The sequence below is a fragment of the Anabas testudineus genome, chromosome 15 (genome assembly GCF_900324465.2).
Source record: "Anabas testudineus chromosome 15, fAnaTes1.2, whole genome shotgun sequence".
In the NCBI taxonomy this organism is placed as follows: Eukaryota; Metazoa; Chordata; class Actinopteri; order Anabantiformes; family Anabantidae; genus Anabas; species Anabas testudineus.
In genome coordinates, this window is record NC_046624.1 from 3349611 (window position 1) to 3371493 (window position 21883).

General features: G+C 41.5%; 1 protein-coding gene across 1 annotated transcript in view; it reads right to left on the minus strand.

The window, feature by feature from the left end:
* thada (THADA armadillo repeat containing) overlaps positions 1–21883 on the minus strand; it is a 72837-nt gene that overhangs the window by 11839 nt on the left and 39115 nt on the right. The window contains exons 30-33 of the mRNA XM_026355613.1: positions 15760–15863; positions 12161–12243; positions 4423–4796; positions 616–740 (exon numbers count right to left, since the gene is read on the minus strand). Of these exons, the coding sequence (XP_026211398.1) occupies positions 616–740; positions 4423–4796; positions 12161–12243; positions 15760–15863 (686 nt within the window). The remainder of the gene's footprint in view (positions 1–615; positions 741–4422; positions 4797–12160; positions 12244–15759; positions 15864–21883) is intronic.

A 21883-nucleotide genomic window follows, 5' to 3' on the forward strand; every position in this document is an offset into this window, starting at 1 on the left:
TTTTCTGTGGCAGGTTAAGTACTGGAACAGTACACGAGCAACCACACACACACGCACACACACACACACACACACACACACACACACACACTCTCCAGGTACCCAGGTGCAGGGTTAAGGTGCAGCCAGTGAACCTGTGCGTCCCTCCTCCATGGTCTTTGGCTTTGAATGAAGGCCTGACAGCCAGCGTGCCACAGCAGCGTGAAGGCTCTTTCACAAGTGAAGGGAGCCAGAAAAAACAGGGAAATAGTGGAGAGAGTGGAGTGTGTGTGGTTGCATCTTGCCCAGTAGTACATTCATGTATCTCCCATCCATCACAGCTAAAAGCTGGTCTAGGATTGCTTAGGGACTGTTTTGACAGCAGGTTTGCAGGAGGGAGCAGACGTCTAGAAGAAACACAGTTGCCTCCCTTTTCCTGCAGTTGCCCCGACATGAGTTAAAGTCAAAGCAGGCACTGATTGTAATGCTTAGGGTCAGCTCAGGATTGCTATGACATGTGGTGCAGACATTCACACGTCCCTGAAAAGTAATAACTTGTGGTCTCGTAACTTTCCTTAACAGTGGACATAAACTCTGGGATATATGAGCACTATGTATGAGTGTGTGTCCTCTGACCTGTGAGCAGAGCTTTGAGCCAGTGAGAGGAGGTTCAACAGGACGTCTACCTGGGACAGAACGCTGGCACCATCCCTCCACAGAAGCTCACCACTGGAGCATAGGACACACAGCACCTGAAGGACCTGAGAGAAAGGAAGGAGAGGCAGAGAAAAACAGAATGTCAGAGGAGTAAAAAGATAATGATGTAGTCATCTCTGTTCACCCCACACCCACACACACACACACACCCACACACACACACACACACACACAGCTAATGGTGAGGGATGTTGCTCCGAGCCATCCATCAACGCAGCTTTGGTGTCCTCTCTGCAGAACGGCTGGCAAGTTGCCCCATGGGTATTTTTACTACACCGGTCAGATCCTCCCTACACACACCCTAACCACGGGTGCACAGCTGCCTTTGCTCTCATTCTCACACACAACACACAAATATTTGCATGTGTATGGATGCACAAGAGCATGCGAGGAAGAAGCATGTAATTGAAGTTTCCGTCTATCACCTTCACTTTGCATAAGCAGGTTCACATCATACCCCGTCTACTTTAAGCAGCATCTATCATAACTTCCTAAACTTGACTTTCTGCACCCACCCCACTTTGCTGCTTCTCCATCCTTCCCACGCTGTTTTCCTTGCCTGGTCACACCTCCAGAGAGGGAGGCAGCTGACCGAGTCAGAGCAGGAAAAAGACTTGTTTTCTCCACCGCGTGAGACTCCCGTTAAAAACACACATCCAGCCGAGAACACATGTTGACATTCTTCCTGCATATCTCAGTGATTATTATTTCTTTCTGGGCCCCAACCTGTTATTAGAGCTTTAAAATAAAGCTGCTTTATAGGATCAGTGTGGGTGGAGAGCAGGGCGAGCGGGTGCATGCAGTGTCTGTATGTAAACATCTGTGTGTATGTGACAGTATATTTGTAGATGTGAGCAGTTCACTCAAAAGTTAAGTCAAAAAACAGAAAGGTTTAGTTATTTTAAAACTGCACTAGTCACTGATTTTTAATACTAAGATATTATTAATTCATGTTTAGAATGTAACATAATGTGAAAGAGGTCAGTATGGTGACATACACGCCCAAAGAAAATCATCAATCAATCATAGTATATTTCAGCGATATGGTGCAAAACTCCTAAAGGCAGGTGAAGTTTTATTTCATTACTTAACCAGTCTGAGTATATAGTACTGTTGCTCACAGTGTTTGCTAATATCTTTAAGTTGATCAAATTTAATTACATAAAGTTTTCATTTGGACCACACCACAGCAGAACTGTTCTCTTTGTTGTTCTTTTTGACACGTCACTGGACGCATCGTGCTAAAGGATTCTTCGTACTGAAGGATTCTTCAATTTGAGTATACTAGTTTCTATGATTTGAGTTAATTAGTTGAATAAATGAAGGGATGTTCACTTAACTGAATTAAGTTTTGCAGACTTCCCAGCATGCATTGCATTAAACCCTTTCTCTCACTTTATTGCATAACTGAAAAACGTTAAAATCCCCACAATTACCTCTGTGTTTCATTGTTTGTCCACCCGTTTGCCCATCAGGTATTTGACTGCTAGTTCCAGTTGGTTTGATCATCTGTGCTGCTTTTACAACTAGCTTTAATGAGCTCCTGTCTTGCAACACGCTCGACTACCCACATACATGTAAATATACACAGTCACAGGAAAACACGCCAAGTCAGGCGTAGAAGCGAACCGACTTTCCTAGCTGTAACATGCAAATAAACAGTGACGCCCACCCTGCACGAACAGACATATGAAACAACTCTACCTAGCTTGTGCTGTGGTGATGTCTGGTCCTTCAGTTTTCAGTCTGTTTCAGCCTCGACTGTCTCTAGCTATTGCTGTTTTCACTGGTATTCAATGACATCTTGGATAAAAGCTGATCAAATGTCAAAGCACAAAATATAAACTGACCAAAGAGCAGCACTGACCACTAAATTGCCTTTATTTAAATGTCAAAAATGATAATCAATACAAACCCTAAAACATCACATCCTCCTCAAACTACCTCCATAGACAGTTGCTCTCATTATATCATCATATAGTCTTCTAGCCTTCTTTCTTTCGCACTGGGCATTAAAATGATACTACTAGACAACATAATAGCTGACTCATGTGACCGAGTGATGACTATCTGTGTTTCTTTCAGCACAAACAAAGATGAAGCAGGAGGAAAAACAGCTGGAAATCAGTGCATTTGTCTAGACAGACTTTATGGCTAAGCCTTGATATATCTAGTCTGCCTCAATACCCACATTTGTTGTCATAAGCTCTAAAGTGCATAGCCATATGTCACCAGGTGGTATGCAAGTAAGTCCCTGGTCCAAAAAGCAGCAATGAACTTGACGCGCTCTTATCCTGAAAGTGCTTTTAAAGGGAATTCGTGATTTCAGCATTAACAATAATAAAGATACATGAAGAAGTGGATCGAATTTAGTTCCAGAAAATACAGAGGAGTGACACATCTGCAGTCCAAAGACTCCAAAGAAGATCCCCCAGTTTTTCTGTCATTCAAAAGTTTGCAATAATTGAGGGTTAGGGTTTTAAATTTAAAAGCTTTGAACTAGAACACCTACATAGTATTTAAAAATGCTCTAAAAAAAATAAGGTTTAAAAAAAAAGAAAAAGAAAAAAAAAGATTAAAAAACACAACTGTGATTTTTAGGTGTCAGAAAGTCCTGAATTGAACTGAATTGAATTGAATTGAATTGAATTAATTTGTCATCCAATGTGATCTGATCTTTATCTAAGTCAAGACTAACGCTAACCCTAAAGATGAAGATGCATCATCAGTGACTAGGACAACAGACCAACAATATATCCTTGGCCTACTGCTGCTCCTCAGTTGACTCCAGTGTGAGCTATGGCAACTAGCCAGTTGGGTTGGCGTGTCCTTGGCACTGGGGAGGCTCCACTTAACAGGGCCGACACTTTAAACATTAACGGCTGGCCTGTAAAGCAGCACAACTAAACATACACACACACAAAAACCAAAAAAACTGCACACATAAAACACACACACACACACACACACACACATATACACACACACCAGCCACCTCTGATCGTGTCACTTCTGGAGGAGTGTTAACGACAGGAGACAGAGCAGGACAGAGCAGGTCTGCTGGCTGCCTGTCCTCGCTTTATGAACACTGAAATACGACCTTCTGTCCCCAAACAGGAAGTAGGCCACATTTTCCCTTCTAAAACTTGTTAAGAGTGGAAGTCTACTAAACATCACAAGAGTGTGTCTGAGTGAGTGACGGAGTAAGGGAGTCAGCTCACTGCCAGTTTGCTTGGCGTGTCGCCCTGTGGCCGATTAGCCTCTCACGCAAGCCTCTGTAAGATGAATTTGGACATTTACATTTAGTCATTTGGTAGAAGCTTTTATCGACACCAACTTACAAGTGAGACAAGGGTACAACGGTAGGCAGGGTAAACGTAAGGAGGTCCTGCATAAGAACCACTACTGGAGGTAGGCCACAGCTGGGATCTGAACCCCAGTCTCCCGCCCGGAGGGCGGTGAACTTACCCACACAGTGACATTGACTGACATTTAATCAATCTGCAGAAAATGTCACCGTTGCTCAGTGGAAATGTGGTGAAAAGGAAATGACAGGACTCTGAGGTTACGGTTCGACAGACTCACACTAACACCCTACTGGACAATTGGACTCTCAAACAGATGAACACCTATAAAGTGTTGGTGTGTGTGTGTGTGTGTGTGTGTGTGTGTGTGTGTGTGTGTGTGTGTGTGTGTGTGTGTGTGTGTGTGTGTGTGTGGTCCCACCTTGGCCAGACACTGGGGGTGTGTCTCATGAAGAGCCAGGCTGGTCAGGTTAGACAGGGTGGTCTCTTCCAGCCATGGAGGGCCCCTCTTCCTTTCCTCCTCCTCCTGCAGTTTCTTCAGAAGGGCCTCTACTGCCAGCTCTCTCACCTCATACTGCGGGCACTGAAGAAGACACTGTAGCAGCTGGGTTGTCAATTGAGAGCCCGCCCAGAACTCCGGGATCTCCACAGTGGCGCTGAGGGCCACCCGGGCCAGGCTGAGCAGACACTGGGTGCTGCCAGGCATCGGGGTGGCAGAAGCAGTATTGGGGGTGATCAGATCGGAGACCATCAGGACAGACAGAGTCTTCTGACGGAGTCTACTGACCTCCGAATCTGCAAGATGCATGAAACTTTTTCATTTCCAACATTTCCAGTATGCTCACATCTGAATTAAATGTTATAATATTAAAGGTTAAGCTACAGCAGAACAAGGTTTTATAGAGGGAAAGTGCATTTTCCTTCTGTTATCCTTCAGTCTTTTAATTGACATTTTTTATCAAGTAAAATCACTAGAATAAACCAAGAAATACTGTGAATGAGCCAGGATTCATTCACTTTTCAGGATCAGTCAGATCACATCAGTTAGAAAAAATCTGTTTTTAGTTTTTTCCTGCTTGTCTTAAAGCAAAAAACAGGGTAAACACATACATATCTTGGTTTATTTTTTTTTTATTGATAGTAACTCGTAACTAAAGCTGCCAAATGTTTGTGGAGTAAAATGTATAATAACTCCCTTCTAAAATGTAGTGAAACTAAATGGAAATACTCTGGCAAAGTGCAAGTGCCAAGAAAAGTGTTTTTAATTTCCAGCATTCAGTCATGTAAAATGACAATGCAGAAACAACCATATATGCAAAAAGGAGAATAGATCATTATATTCAACTCACTGCTGCTCTCCGGCTGTGTCAGGTTTACCTCTCACACACCACAGCAGTGAAATACATAATTTCTTTTGGATGGATTTTATCTTACTGTTAAATTATCACCGTTTCCAATGAAGATGGAAGTTTCATCTCATCTTGACTATTATACCTAACTCACTACAAGCTAAACAAAGGCACATGTGTGCGAGCGTACACACGCACACATAACAGATGCAGACAACAGAACAGACTGAAGAAGCGAGTGACTTCTGTTCCTTTCTATTTTGACTTTTATAGGAAAGGCTGTGTCAGTGTCTGTTTGGAAATGCCCACGGCTGTGCCAGGCCCAGCCACCTGTGAACATACAGCCTTGGGGAGTGTTGGACACACAAATAAACACTAAGCGTGCACGCACACACGCACTTCCTCTGAAATACAAGCATAATCCCGAGCCAGGGCAACTGTAGAGTAATTCAATGCCGTCCTGAAGCTGTGCTCCTCCCTACAGTTTTGCTCCAAGACTCCACACAGACCCCACTTTAACAGCCAACTCAATTAGTTAAACACACACACACAGAAAAAGCTTATGAAACGCAGTGCAACCCGAGTAGCCAGTCAAAAACGTGGCCTGACAAAAGAGCGGGAAATGCCACATTCCTCCAGAGATGGGCAGGGTTACTGGGGAGACGGGCCAGGTTACCATGGAACCTGAGCCTCAAAAGGGGGTCCAGGGCCAAATAAGCATAGCCTAATGGTTATAATGGGGCTAGGAGCACCGTAATGACAGAGATGATGAAGGGAGGAGAGGCTGACTGAAGTAGAATAGGAGCGTGTCAAAGAGAAAACGGCTGTTTATCACAGTGGAACAGGGAGTTGGAGTGAGTGTGTACGTGTGTGTGAGTGTGTGTGAGAGTGAGAAGAGTGCTGTCATTAGTATATCAAAGACTGAAGCATTCAACTGGAAATACAGTAATACTTTATACAAATCCAGTAAATCAACTAGTGCAGAAGCCTAAAACTATTTTGACGTGACTGCAAATGAACTGAGTGGAAAACAAAGAAGCAGAAGACTGAAAGACAGTTTCAATCTCCAGGTAAGAGCTTGAAGAGGGAAAAGAGAAAAAACATGAGGAAAGACGAGATGAGAAAGATAGAGGAGAAACATCATTAGTCTGGATGCAAAGCTGGTTTTTATGGTGGTCTAAAGAAAAAAAGTGTGGCAAGGCGAGGAGTAAATGAAAGGTGTTCCTGTGAGGGCCACTTCAATGTGATTTTTCATGTCTGATCATATATAGCCATTGTTCACCAACAGCTGTATTTATTTAAATCTGGGTCTACAACTCCTGTGCCTCTTTATGCTGCTGACATGCAAACCTGCAGCGGGACCGCGGCCAGGTAATGATTATGATTGCATATTTCGGCATACTCGGGGATGAGGCCTGGCTCAGTGGAATACAATGCAAGAAAAGCTTTATTCTGCTGTGCTAATAAACACTGCTTTAGTGCTCCACAAAGGTTTAAATGCTGCTTCAGAGGTTTACAGACTGATAAAAACAGAGCCAAACAAGCTTAGCCATGCAAGTGGCATGGCGATGTTGTGTGGTCTACTGGTCTCAACAAGTAAACTCATTTTCACAGTCATCAACAACAAAAAACAACAAGTCCTCACAATAATAATTGCTAATTAATTTGATGAAGTTCGAACTTTTGGCTTTTGAACAAATAGCTGCTCAAGCAATGAGCATCATCCTCAGCTGTTTTCATCATCTCATCTACACTTTATGCTTTGTGGCAAACAACAATGAGGAAACTCATAAAAGTATTTTCTTAGGTATGTAATTCGAGAGCCTTTGAACAAACACCACCCTGCACCTGGTTCGGTTTACTCTACATCTTATCTGGAAGCAAAACATGAAAAGCAAAATGCCACAGTAACATGAAAGATGCTCAAGGTCTGTGCAATTATGATGTTTTAGGACATGAAACTTGAACCTTTGAAGATCCTGTTTAAAATTGGTGTTATAAGCATTGATAGACTAAATTAAACTGCACTTTGTACTGATGCACACATGCAGACAAATGAAAATTTGTCCCTATTAAAGAAAACGTTACAAATAAAGATTCACGTCATCTGCGGGTGAGGTCTAGAGGAGATTTTGTCTAACCTGTGAAAGGTTTTATGTGCGAGCAAAGTAAGAACACAAGTGCTATACGGGATGTCCTACAGCACAGTTCAAATATTTATACTAAATGTAAGCACAGCATCTGGTTGAAATAAACTCGAGTTAACCTGACAGTTGGTGATTTAAGACATTGTAGCTACTGAACCACCTTTGAATTAAGGGCAGAGTGTCAGTGCACAGGTCCAGAGAACACTTCGTCTCTAAACCAAACAGTGAATCAACAGTTAAATCCAGTTCAACAACACTGTCATTGTAAGATGTGTCAAGTATGATGTAGGTGTGATGGAGTATGGTTGTGATGTATACAGAAAATTAAGAGCTTCGTTTGGACTGATATACCACAAAAATTGTGCTGAATGTGTACTTGGGAGGAGGTGTGTGGGTGTGTGTGTCATAAAGCTCCCTGGCTCACTGTTAGCACTGTCCATAGCCCACTGGCAGAAAAGACACTTTGCTGTGTCAAGCTACAACTTCAGCTAGACACTTGTACTCACTCTCACATGCAAGCACACAGCTGGATTTCCCATCAGCTACCACCATCATTACCCAAACTGTGAAAAACAAACCCCAGACGCTACGTGTGGGCCTGACAGTATGACAGAGCTGACCTCCTTCTCATGGAGCTTTACAATTTGCTGGGGACCCTCCTTCTAATTACACTGAACTGTATGTACATACATACTGTATATACATGCTTCTTGTCCTAAAAATGTCTATGTGATATAAATACCTAAGTCTACCAGACACAGTGGCTTGTAGAGTCTGTACTTTACTCAGCCATGTGTATGAAGAAAGCAATGTATCCACACCCAAGAACACAGTACAAATAAAAAACTGCTTTGCTTGTTCTCTATTTTACCTGCAATAAACGTTGTTGGGTAAACTATACTTGTGATATCTCTGCATTGCTTCCCTTGAGCCAGGGTCGTAACAACGGCACAGAGTAAGTTAAACCTTTATTTAGAGCAGTTAAAGGCTCAAATTCCATTCTCGTCTATGGCACTGGCTTCAAAATTTTGGCATTTCAACTGAATAGTTTTCACAGGAGGTAAATGTAATTTCTCCAAATATAGCACAAGTGGAAATTGGTGGTCAAAGGTGAACATCAGTGTGACCTAAAATCTATCCCATTTATGTGGAGGGCACAAATGTTCACTTAATGAAGAATGAACCAATTAGATTTTGGTGGACACTGCGAACTCCACCTCTGCCCCAGACTGTCCCAGTCTGTCCCATTCTCATCAAAGTAATATTTTAGGAACATCTGCAGGAAACTTCATTATCTAGCTGGCACTCATGGATGAACTGATTAAAATATACAAAACTCTGGACAGACATGCGTGTAAACTGCAATTTAACTGCTTTGGCTCACTCACATCATGGCATACAACTGCAAGTTGTAAGTGTATCTAGACAACAAGTGTACCTAGATGTGAAATGTGTCTTCCCAGCTTGAAAAACGATGCTCTAGTGTAGCGAAGGGTAGATTAAAATATCCAGTACTGTTTAATAAAAGAGGCAAAACAAAGTTCTCCTGACAGTGAATTGCAGCAAAGCAGTTGGTGCATAATTTGACTAAAAAAAAGTACATTGGTGCAAGTGTCCAAAATTGGAACTACATGGCTTACCAAGCTGTCAAAGATAAACATCAATCCCATGTTCAAAAGTTACTAGAAGTCTAATTATGGAAACACAGTTTTTTATGTCCTCCACAGATTTAAGGATAGCTTTGGATTTTTTAAAAGTCTTTCTTAATACAACTCCCTCACATTATGACATACATGCACAATATGCACACAGAGTTTCGGGACACTGTAATTATTCGTCTCCATATTTGGCTGGGACGACATTTACACTGTAAGAAGTGGGAGACAAAATTTACAGTCTGCATTCTCAAGTTCAGCTGAAGCTAATGTGAAACTTTAACAATCTGAGATAGATAAATAGAGCAAGTGTTTCTAAACTGCAGTCATTCCTTTTGCACTACATACAAACAAGATCCAAATAGTAAAAAAACGCTGCTGTGTAGCACTACAAGTGGACAGAACCTTCACATGGTACCTTTTAGGCCGGGGAATTTTCAACATCGATTGCTACTCTATTGATTTAACGGTGTTGCTTAGGTCGTCTGATACTGACCCACCAGTTATTTTGCAGGGTTGTGCCTCACATACACATAGCCCTCATTTCTGACAATGTGCACTACAGAGTCCAGCAGGCTATCCAGTATATCCCTGGCTATGTTGACTTAGAGACCTTGAGACGAATTTTGGCAGTATAGTCATGCTTCAAAGAAATCACCTCACTCTTATTAAGGAGGGTTAGAATGATTATAGCAAATAATAACTGCATCAATGCATATGCACCATGAGAGTTATATAGACTCCAATGAGATGTAGGATCACAGTACTAGAAGTGTATCTAATGTTAGGAGATATGATTTGAAAAGTCTTTCTTTCTATAATATTCTTACAAATAACAGCCTACTAGCAAATGAGTTGAATCTGATCCTAGATTCTCAGACAGAGAAATCACGACTGTTCGCATCCTAAATTACCATCATCATTATCATCTCCGACTGCACCAATGGAAACTGGAGAATTGCTAAAACACTGGCTAACGTTTTTTCCCCCCTACTCACATGTGTCTCTTTCTCTACTCTTGTCTCATTCTACTGGCGTGGCTGGAGAGCAGAGAAACAGAAGACTGGCAATGGATGGTGGGGGCTGTTTTTTTTTTTTTTTTTTATGACTCTGCATAGATCAAAGGGCTGAGGCAGAGAAAGGCGCGCACACACACACAGACAGACGCACACACAGACAGACCTGTGTTCAGAGCTGAGAGGAATTGGCTGATAAATGCTAAGTTCCTACTTAATGCAGCGTGCCAGTTAAAAAGGAAAAAAAAACTAAAGTAATATTGAAAAAGCCAATTGTTCACCATCTTACGTATGGTGCCAGGAACTCTTAACAGCCTGCTGCTTTCATATGAACTTGCTCAACCTGTGGCTTTTTAACTCAACATCTGATTTGTCTGAAGAGTGCAATTATACCAACAGGAAAAGAGTGGGCTGAGTGGAAATGAGGAGGGAAATAAAGGAGTAATAGGTAGAACTACAGATCAAATAAGTAACTTAACTTAAGCACCAGAGAGAGTGTGAGAAATGAAACCAAAGACAGACTCATGATAATAACAGAGACGCATCAGAGGTGTGCACGCTACAGGGTGCTTATTTAGTTATGTAAGGAGCAGAGCCAAGTCGAACCAGGCCTAGTCCTAACTCTACAGGCTTGTTTTTAGAAATCTTTGGTATTTCCACTGTCAAGGCGAACATGTGTTCAGCACATGGCCAACCGAAAACATAAGTGCCTTCCCCTCCTCTGTCCTACACCCCCCACCCCCCGTACAGCCCTCCTCCATAAACTGGGTCATAGGCCCGATCCCACCATCTGTCAGAGATCGCTCGCCTTTGGTTTCACATTCCACCACTGTGGAGACCCCCGCCGGTCTGTGCACATATGCGCACAACCACATCACGTACGCAGACTGACACACACACAGACACCGTGCTCTTCTGAACTGCCCAAGAAACGGAGCTGGCTTCTGTCAACAATCAGTCTAAATAGAGAGAGCAGGGGACAGCCTCGCCGGCAAACGTTGCGGGATTGTCTGTTCAGACGGACAAAACTATTTAAAGTCAAATTCGCAACAAATGGAGAGAACACAGTTGCCACTTTCTGAGCTGATGAACTCCCTAGCAACTGGCTGACATCAGCAAAAGACAAGATCATTTTAAAAGACACAAAAATATTCCACTTGTGCATATACACACACCTCTAACTGCCTATTCCATACAGAAATTACAAGTTTCTAAAATTCATTTAACCATTTGAAACAAGCTATCTGGGATTTCAAAGTTTGATGTCTAAAGTATTAATATAATATTTATTACATTCAACTATACTATGAGGTATTTCAAAGCCTATTTTGCTGCTGAGTGTTTGATTGATGTTTTATGGAGGATGAAAGACAGCTTTATGGAGGATCTATTTAAAGGCAGTAATGTTACCAAAACCAAAGCAACATGTGTGACCGATTACTTAACATTATGGTGATGTAGATACAAAGTAGCTGCAACCTCACACTGAAATATCACATGCGATGAGGGTGCTTCTCACACTTTACTTGCTTCGTATGGTTCACATGAACTCTGGGTTGGTCATTTGATTTGTTTAGGGCAGCTTTAAAAGCCCTCAGCTGAACTGTAGTGGGGACTTAATTGAGACTGAAACCGCCTGAAAAAGGGGGTCTCGGTCCATTTACAAGCAAAGTCTGATGCAATTTGCTTGTGGTGTGAAAGCATGGTGGGTCAACCACCGAATTTTATGATGGCAGATATGTGATTGCGCTGGGAATTCAAAACCTCAGCACTATTTATACTAACTGCTGATGAAGGAAGTGATCCTATGCTGTTTGCACAGTATGTACCTACATACATACATAATCATCTGCTAATGAGAATAAAAAAACGTTCATCACCACGAGGGTGCAGGAACATGAATACCAGTTGAACATACGTCTAGCTCTGAGTATTTTGGTAGCTTTTAGTTGAAAAAGTCAGAAATGTAGCTGACTTACAATAACTACTCACCTTCCAGGAGGCTGATCTTCGAGCCACACAAGAACACCAACACATCCAGAAAGGCTCCTCTTGTCACCATACAGTTATTCTGTCTGGAAAGAGAAAATAAAAGGCTGTTTCTTTTCTACTTGAGACAGGAACACTGTATGATCAGCGTTGTCTTTCATCTGGCAAAGAAAACTGAAGAAAGTCCTTGGAATCTCGGAAAGATGCCATTTTTAGGCTCAGTTCCTGGATATAACTTGTGTACCTTTCATAATGAAGATTCATTTTATTAGGGAAGCTGATTAAATGTTCCTAACCCACTTATTTCACTAAAGAGATAACACAGCAGCTTCCAGTCATTAATTATCTATTTGGCACAGAGACAGGAGCAGAACTCGTTTATCACAGGAAACTATTGAATTAGACCATTGGCCATTTGTAACTCAATGACTTTATTGGTTAATTTGGCTAAATTAAAAGTGATTTCATTGACAGGTAATTTAAGTCACTGTCCATTTACTGTAATGTGCTGTCATGGTGTTGAGCTTTCTGTTTGTATATCTTGTTATACACAGCCATGAATAAAAAATTTTGACACGTCATTCACTATTTTTTAAGTTCCAGGACCCTTTCTTAACTGTGTAAAGGCAGAGTAGTGGGTCTTGGATACATGGACCATGTGGTCAACTCCAGAACCACCTGCTATTTTGGTCGAGCTGAGTGTACAATTAACAGGTAGCAACACCTTATTGCATGTTGTGTATGCATGACATTTCTCCACCTGGCCTCTTAACAATAATTTCTACATGTGACAAGTCTAGGAGTCCTCAGTGAGAGGGGGCCTACTATTCAGACTGATCAACACAGGAGGGTTTGGCTCACTGCATCACAACAACAGAGCTATCAGAAGTATCCAAACCTTTCTGAATAAGACCTCAAACAATAGTTAGGTCCAATAATATTAACATGTTGATTGTTTAAGTATGATCATCTGTATACATGGCATTTGATTTAGAATTATAAAATATCACATTTCTCTGAGCCAAAGTTGACCATTTAAAACCAAAAATCATGATCGATCGATCGATAGATTCAAATATTCAAAACAGAAAAAGGCAGCAAATCCACACATTTGATAGGCAGAAATGTTTCTCAGTTTAACCTGACGAATGAAACTTAACCCTGCCAATGTTTACAGGTATTTTAGTAGCTTGTTGTGCTTATCTCATTAAAATATCCAATATCACATTGGATAGTTTATTTTTATACTGTTAGAGGTCTCATAGATAGTTCCTAGGAAGACTTTCCAGCTCCATGACTGTAACTGTGACTCATAATTTTAGCACCACTGAGTGCGAGTACAGGGACTCAAATAACCAGGTTACTGAGAAAAACCAAGTGTCTCTGGTAATTGGGGAATGCATTTACGTGAAATCAAGAAAGCTGGTTACTGTAAATCCGAGTATACATGCAGCCAAAGAGAAATCAGATTTCTCCTCTGCCCTACGCTGATTATGGAAGCATGGTTCACAGATGTTAGCTATTTGGAGACAGAAAAGACACTTCTAGATTGCTTTACCTTTCTTTTACTCTTTCTCTGATGCTTTTTCTTTTTTTTATAAAGTGTCGGGAGGTGACAGACATCCCTGTGAGAGAAAGAGACGCACGGCAGACAGGCAGTCAGAGAGCTCTTATTTACAGAGCAGCCTGAATTGAAGAAATGCATGGTGGAAAGTGACTAATTTAGACATTTACAGGGAACTCTGTCTTTGTTTCAGTTAATTTCAGGTGGACTTGATTTACCAACGAGATTGTGTCGCTCTGTGTAATGATCTCTCCTTTCGTCCATCTGCTCCTCTGAGCTGATAGAGTAGAGTAGCTAGTGTCTGTAGATTTTGTTATGCAAATGCACTCTTGCAGAAAGACAATTAGAAACTTGGTTACGAGTTGACATGGCAGAGTAATTGGCATTCTCCAGGAGAAATCTACCTTGGGATATCAGGTTTCTCTAATCCCCTACCCCGATTACCATAACCAGGTTCCCCGTTTACATGACACTTAAGAAATCAGCTTCCTCGAGAAAGCCGAGTGTAACCCAGTTACTCGAGTGCATGTAAACACACTGACTGTTACTGTTTGATTTTGATTTTAAGGCATATGTTGAGTTCTCTGTGTCATTTTGTTATAACCAAAAAAAAACTGTAAAATAGTTGTGAACTAATCAGTTCAGAACTATTCCTTTCAGTGCATCTTACCATTTCAATGTATGACTATGCAAACAAAATGTTACTGTTGCTACTGGGTTCAAAAGAGAGATCAGCTGTAATTATTCCCTCTTTCCAATAATATGATCTACTATGTAGCCTCGTCAGCCTAGACAGTCGTTTTTTGTTATTGTGAACACTGACATATGTGTTATACTAGTCTAGTGTTAGTGTAAGTGAAGCAGCATGTGTGTGCGTGTGTGTTCAGTTTGTGTGCACGTTTGATCAAGGGTATGACCACAGTGCTGTGAAAGTGTGTGTTTGTGTGTGTATGTATGAGAACAAGGGGGACTGTGTGTAAGCTTGACGTCACATTTTCATCACTCAGATATTAATAACACACACAATCCCTTTAAACACTTCAAACATACACACACACATTCAAAACATTTGATGGAGCACAGGAAACAGGGCAGGGGGGCTGTGTGTGTGTCTTAAGTGACAACAGATTAGGGCAGGGATGAGCACTGTGAAGTGGGTTAAGTCTGTTTTTGTGTGTGAAAATGTGAGGTAACATTATAAAATAGGCCGTTAGAAGTTGACTCATTAGATCACAATCCAAACAATACACTGCAGATGTTCTCATAGGTTGGTACTGGGCCTGATGTGCCATCACAAAGCCAAAGTCAACTGCAGTAAGCTACAAATGTCTACAGTCATCGTTGCAGCGCTGACAACCTTTGGGAGCCAGAAAAAGTCCAAAATGACAACACAGAGACGGTGTGAGGCCAAAACCAAAACACTGACTCAGACCAGACGAATAATGCATTCCATCCCTTTTGGAAGGAGGCTGCTTCAAATTAGTGGTGTTCTGGACAAGAGAGGAGGTTTTCTTTCTCCAAAAACAGAGATCCTCTGACCTGTGATGTCCTTAGATCTGGGCGCCGGCTCTGCAACGCTGCATGATCAAACAGAGAGACATTGGGTGCGCTCTGCTGAGCAAGAATTCACTTCATCATCTTAATAAAGGCTCATCAGTGAAGCCAAGCAGAGCTGGCAGGGCTAGCGTTGCTAACCCAGTGACCTGGCGTTATCTGCTGTAGTCCAGAGCACAGGGGAGACTGTAGACCCTGGCCTGACCTCAGCCAGGCAGGAGGGGGGTCACTGAGTAATTTGTGCCTCATCTTGAGGCCTCAATCTTGGGTGAGACAGCCAGAGGTAGAGGGGAGGGGGAGGCTGGGAGGTCTGCAGATGGGACTGAAGGCAGTTTCTTTGAAATGGAAGCCTGGGCAGGACGTGAAGCGACCAGGGAGGGAATGAATGTTGAAACAAGGAGCTATTTTTCTGGTGAGGGAGTTGGAAAAGAGGGATGGATGCTTATCTGTGTGCAGGCGCGCGTGTGTCTAGGTCTAGGATTACCGAGAGGCGAGCCACATACGCTGACAGAGGGCTTCGCTGATGCCATTTCCTGCTGGCAGGGGTCTGTGTGAGTCAGTCTGGTAGGAGCGCAGCAGGAACAGCACCTGGATACACACAAATACACACACACATGCAGATAATGAAACCAAAAGGCTTAAACCATGAACAGTATGTCACATATTGTTACAATATGTCTCCAGCTGGGGCCAGTGAGTATCCCAGCTCTTGCCCAACATTAGCTAAGTTAGGCTAATTATATCAAGGTTATAATACAAGATGGAATCAACCAGACACAGTACTTTTATATAAGGAGATATGTATTTATTCTCATGCTTTTGTTAGAAGTGATCTTTTATTTTTGTACTCTCACTTTTCTGGGCAGCAACATAGCCTTGATGAATCTCTATCAACGCAATACAACAAACCTGTACATCATGTTTTGAAAAAAGGAAAGTAAATATGTCAAAAACTATTTCCTGCTGACAATAGAGTCATTCTTTTCATAGTGGCTGATGTGACTGTGTGACATAGAGCCAGTTTGTAGCAGGTGGACTAGTGGTTGGGAGTGTTCAGAGACTAGGACACAGGCTGGCTGGCTGGGGTGTATATTCTGGGCCTTAGTAAGTATACTCTTTAAGCCGGGGCCATGGCCACAGACCAGTAGGAAGCCATTCATTACGCTGTGCAGGGAAGGCAACGTGGGGAAAAACCAGGCTGACCACGTAGCACCAAACCTGGCCACTGAGTCCTGGCCTGCCCCTTTACTTCTCCTGCAGTTTACACGCCCAGGCAACACCCACTTGCTCACACAAACAGCTTCCACACCCCTGGTTGCTTCTTCCTATTATTGTCACTCTCTAAGGGCTTTTCCACCTTCAAGGAGCCAATGCTAGAGCTGATTCCTAAACCAAATATTGAACGTTTCCAAGTTAATCCACTGTCAAAAAAAAAAAAAAATCAGTCACCCTTGAAAAAGTCTTGGCAAATATTTGCTGAGCTTTTCATTCACTTTCACAAATCCCATGCGATTCACATTTCCAATTGCCAGTGTCAAGTTTCACTGCGAGTTCCAACCAGTTCTGGCAGATTCGCAGGATGCGGCTCACCTGTGGAGACCTTCATTCTGCAAATGTACACATTTCACCAACTGACACAGTGATCTATTAGTGCATCTTGTGTTTGACAAGGGTGTAGTGTTCAATACACTGACAGCAGACAAGATAACTCCTAATAACTGACATTGAACCTGTGGTATCAGCTCTTTTTGTTGAGAGCAAACCAAAAATCGCAAACCAGCAGAATCTGGTACTTGGTACAATCAGACTTAGTGCCGTTTACACTTGTATTTAGTGCTTTCCACTTGTAATCTGACTACTCTGGATGCATCTTAATTAGTAATTAATTAGTGTAAACCGGGTCTATGTCAAGGGCCAAGTAAAATAACCCAGACCCAAACAAAACTCCATGCAAGCAGAAAATCTGTTGGATGGAAAGGAAGGAACTTCAATTTTAGGAAAAAGAAGTTACAGGAAGTATTGTAAATGTGCCCTCAGATTGTGTACGAGCATAAACACAGTAAATGTAGTGGTCAACAAATAATCTCATCTGGCATCAAACTTGCCCACTTGTCTGGATACTTCTCAGAGTAACTGAACTTGGTGTTTTTTGCTTCTGAAACAGGCAAATTAAATGTGGTGATTTGTGTTCACTGATGTTACAGGCAGTTATAAAATTGGCTGATTGTTTAGAAGCACGGGGCAGCTCATTAAAAAGTTGGTTCTGCAGCAGTACCAGCACTGGTCCCCAGCATCTGTGGCAGAGTGCTATGTCTTCATATCCTCTCCCTGCACTCCACAGCTACGCCTCATCCACCAGGCTGGGAAGTCCCAGCATGGGAGGCTCAACCAGCTCAATCCAGCCCGGCATGGAGAAAACCAGAATATTTATAGAAAATGCAGCCTCCTCGTTCCTCCTCCCTAAGCCCGAGAGTACAGAACTACACCCCATGTGGGAGGAGATGCTGGGATTGGATCAAGCTCAAATGAATGGAAGACAATAAGACTGCAGCACAGACACCTGGTGCAGGCTAATTTCTGTTTACCTAATTTCAAGGATTTTTTCCTTGACTGTGTATGAATGAGACATTCTTGGATGGGAAAATTATAATTTTAATGATTACTACTTCAAACTGGTAAACTACAGTATAAATTCCAATTAATAATGCAAGTGAAAGTTATAATTTATCTCAAAGTCTAAATTTTTAAGATATTTAGATGTCAATTGGGATTTTATTGCAATCAAGGTTTAGTTTTGACTCAGTGTTTCTTCTCTATACACAGTGTGTGTATTCAATTGTGTAAAAACATTTAAAGGCCCTGATTTGATTGAAATACATGTCCTTCCTTCTAGGAAGCAGAGGTTGGTGATGATTATTTGTGAGTTCAACATTATGATCAGCACCTTTTACATCCATAATCAGTATACTGTAAATATACTGATCAGTGCAGCTTTACTGGTGCAATATAAATGACTAAAGTAACAACCAAATCCCCTCAAAGAAGAAAAAAACTGTGCAGCACTGCTAAATATAATAAAATATCAAAACTTATTTGTACTGCTTGTTTTCTAGTAAGGCGTACAACTGCTTGCGTGTGTGTGTGTTTTTATGTATGTGAGTGTGTGTTGCAACAAGCCTTACTCCTCTTTTGGGCCTGGTAAAAATAGTGGTGGTGGATGTGAGGTCCCTCCAGACTCTGTTATCAGGCTGCCCTGCCGTCCCTCCCACTGCCGCAACCACAGACTGACCACACACTGCAGCAAGCATGCGCGCACGCACACACTCACACACATTCACATAAATACACACACATACATATATACAGCAAGTGCAAAATTATTGCACACCAATTCATGGCTCAGTCCAGTAAAACAAATCGGTAAATCGGTATTCACATAAAACCAGACAGAGGTCGGCAAAAGTGTGGAAGTGCCTAATTATGCAAAAAAGATCCCAATAAAAGCAGGCTAAATTTATAATGACATAAACACACTCTCTTACTCTATATAGCTGTAGTTTTGCACAAACAAAGTTCAAATATGCACTCTAGACACCAAGTCATGATGCATATGCATATGGGTGTGACAACCAAGTAATTTAATGGTGTGTGTTTTTGTGTGTACAAGAACTGTGTTACTACATCTTTGTCAAAAGTTAGAACAGTGCATCTCCACAAGCCACTAGGGAGCTGTATGTTACTTCCATTATGTCCAGAAAGACGTATGTATTTTTGGGTTGGCCACATGAGCTCTGTGTGTGTGTTTGTGTTGATGGAAGGCTGACATTCAGTAGTTCCTTGTCATCACTCCTGCTGGTGTCTTCTAAAGGAGTAAAGTGTGAGCCACTCCAGCACCAGAGGTCTGTTTTTTTGTGTTTTTCCCTCCTAGATTTCACAAAACTACAACTCAACTACATAGTTCACATTGAAATCTGAATCATCTGCCATAACAAAAATATCACAAATTTATATCATAATAGTAGTTTAAAATTTGAGAAGATTTAATCACCATAAAGTTCCTGATTCCTTTCAGTATTAAGGTGTGGAGGGGCATGAGGACCATCACTGGCTACAAGTCCAGCAGCCAAGTGACTGAAGGGAATGTGGACCAGGCCAATGAATTTTTTTTTTTTTTTTTTATAGATTCCAGGATGCAGATACAGCCCCAGAGCCTACAAGCTCCTCAGTTCCTCCCCCACACAACTCAACTACCACCCATGTAACTTTTATCTCAGCAGATCAGGTGAGGAGAGAGCTGAACAGGCTTCAGCCCACAAAGGCTGAAATCAACCCAATCAATTGAATCATCTGAAATGTACCTCAGATTTCAGGTACAACTTAGAGTCCTGACATCTTAAGTTTTCTGATGACTCTGTGGTTGTAGGATGCATTCAGGGTGGAGACATCACAGTGGGCTGCCTCTGTTCTGGGTGTACACGTAGACCACATGAATTTTTTGAATTGAGAGCAATGGTACCAAGACAAAGCAATTTGCCTCTGGGATTAACAAGGGTTTTTTTTTTTTTTTTTTATCTTGAATTGAACATTATGATTCAATTGAATTCAATTCAATCCAATTTTATTGGTATAGCACCAAATCATAACAGACGTAATCTCAAGGCACTTTACAGTGTAAGTTTTAAGACCTTACAAAGGTCTATAAAAGGTTATATAATTGTATAAAAATGGGGGAACGTGAGCTGGGTTTAGACTGTCGTGAGACAGGTTAGTTTTACCCTACTAATGATGTGTTGTTGCAATAGTAATCTGTCTCCCAGCAGTGCAGGTTGAATAGTGTTAATGCACTGGAGAAATCAAATAACATAATCCTTACTAATCTTGAATTGAACATTCAGGGAAGAAGAATTTAATACAGAAAGCAGCCAACCCTGTGTTGTTATTGTTGATTCGTGGTCACATGCACAATGTGACCCCACAAAGATACAATGCTACAACTTCAATACTATTGTCCAATCCCAGTTTAATTGCCAAGGATTCTTTGTGGATATGATAAGTCTCAAGTCATATTAAAGCAGAGCATCTGAGTTTTCAGACCGTTTTTTTTTTTTTTTTTTTCAGAAGGCCCAGGCAGAACACTGGCCAAAGGCAGCAGCTGTAGCAGCAGACCAAAAGAAACTGGAAGCAATTGGAAGACAGTAGGGACGAATTGATGTAGGAAAACAACACTAACATCTGTGCTGCCAGAGAGACAGTGATACTTCTAATTCTCAAGCCTCCTTCTTCTCAGTCTCACTCTCACTTAGCCTCTGTTGTTGAAATACACAAAGGATTGATTACATCCATCAAGTTGGCCCTCCTCAAACTACCACAGGCCACAACTTTAATACGTCTGGCCTGCACCAGGCACTGTGGGCCATAGCTGCTGCTGAGTTCAGTGCTGGGTTGGGTAAGTGCTGGTCTGTTGTTCAGTGTAGTTCCAGTTGTATCAACAGAGATTCAAGGCACATTAAAGTGACTGAAGTGATTCCAGCATGTTTTAAGATGGTGATTTAAATCCAGACCTCACTCAGGCAAAGCAGAGGATGAGGACGGTCTCAAGAAAAACAATAAATGAGTGTAAATGTAACATTTCTCCTAAATGATTTGAGTTTGTTTTTGAGATTGTTTTTTGTAATGTTAAATATACAATAATATTTCACTCAATACACAAGCAGGTTTGTCTGTAAAGGCCTGACCACACCTGTGTCATCTCATACCAATGAGAAGACAGAGATGACAGTTCAAAATAGAAGACATTTTCATTGCTGTTGGAATATGCCATACCATCAACTAGTATGTGTTTGTGCTTATCAGGATACAAACTGTATCACAAAAAGACAAAAATATTTGCAGTAATTAGTGGCAGATAGTTAAGAAAAATAAAGAGGTACACAATTGAGTCACACATTTGGCAAACTTGCAGAACAAATTACTGTAGCTAATCTTTTCAGCTGGCTATTATTCCAATCATTAGTTTTCCAGCTAGTTTGCCAACTAGTCATGCAGGCAGTCACTACAGTACATTACCAAACTTCAAGAATGACCCTTACAAAGGCATATCATGAATTCCACTGTGCCACATTAAAAACCTAATTGGTGCAATGGATGAAATTTTAAGGTATAAAGAGTGAGCATCTCAGCTTACAAGCCAGACTGTAACTTAAATTATAACTGACTTATTTTATATATATATATATATATATATATATATATATATATATATATATAAAAATCAGCAAAAGAAACCTTCTGTCCACTACTCCTGGTGTTCTCACATGCAGATTTCTACTTCTGAAGAACTAACATTAGAAGTATGACAAGGAGTTGGAGGTGGGGTTGGATAAAAACTTTTTTTTTTCTTGTGTGTGTGTGTGTGTGTGTGTGTGTGTGTGTGTGTGTGTGTGTGTGTGTGGGTATGAGACTTCTTCACTGTGTGTCAGAAAGTCAGAAGGGTGGTACAGTCACCCTCAGTAGATGTGATAGTTCCCAGCTCCACACTTTACCCACATAGGAAGTCATTTCTCTCTTGAAGAAAAACATCTGCTGCCTGCTACACACATGTAAATTAA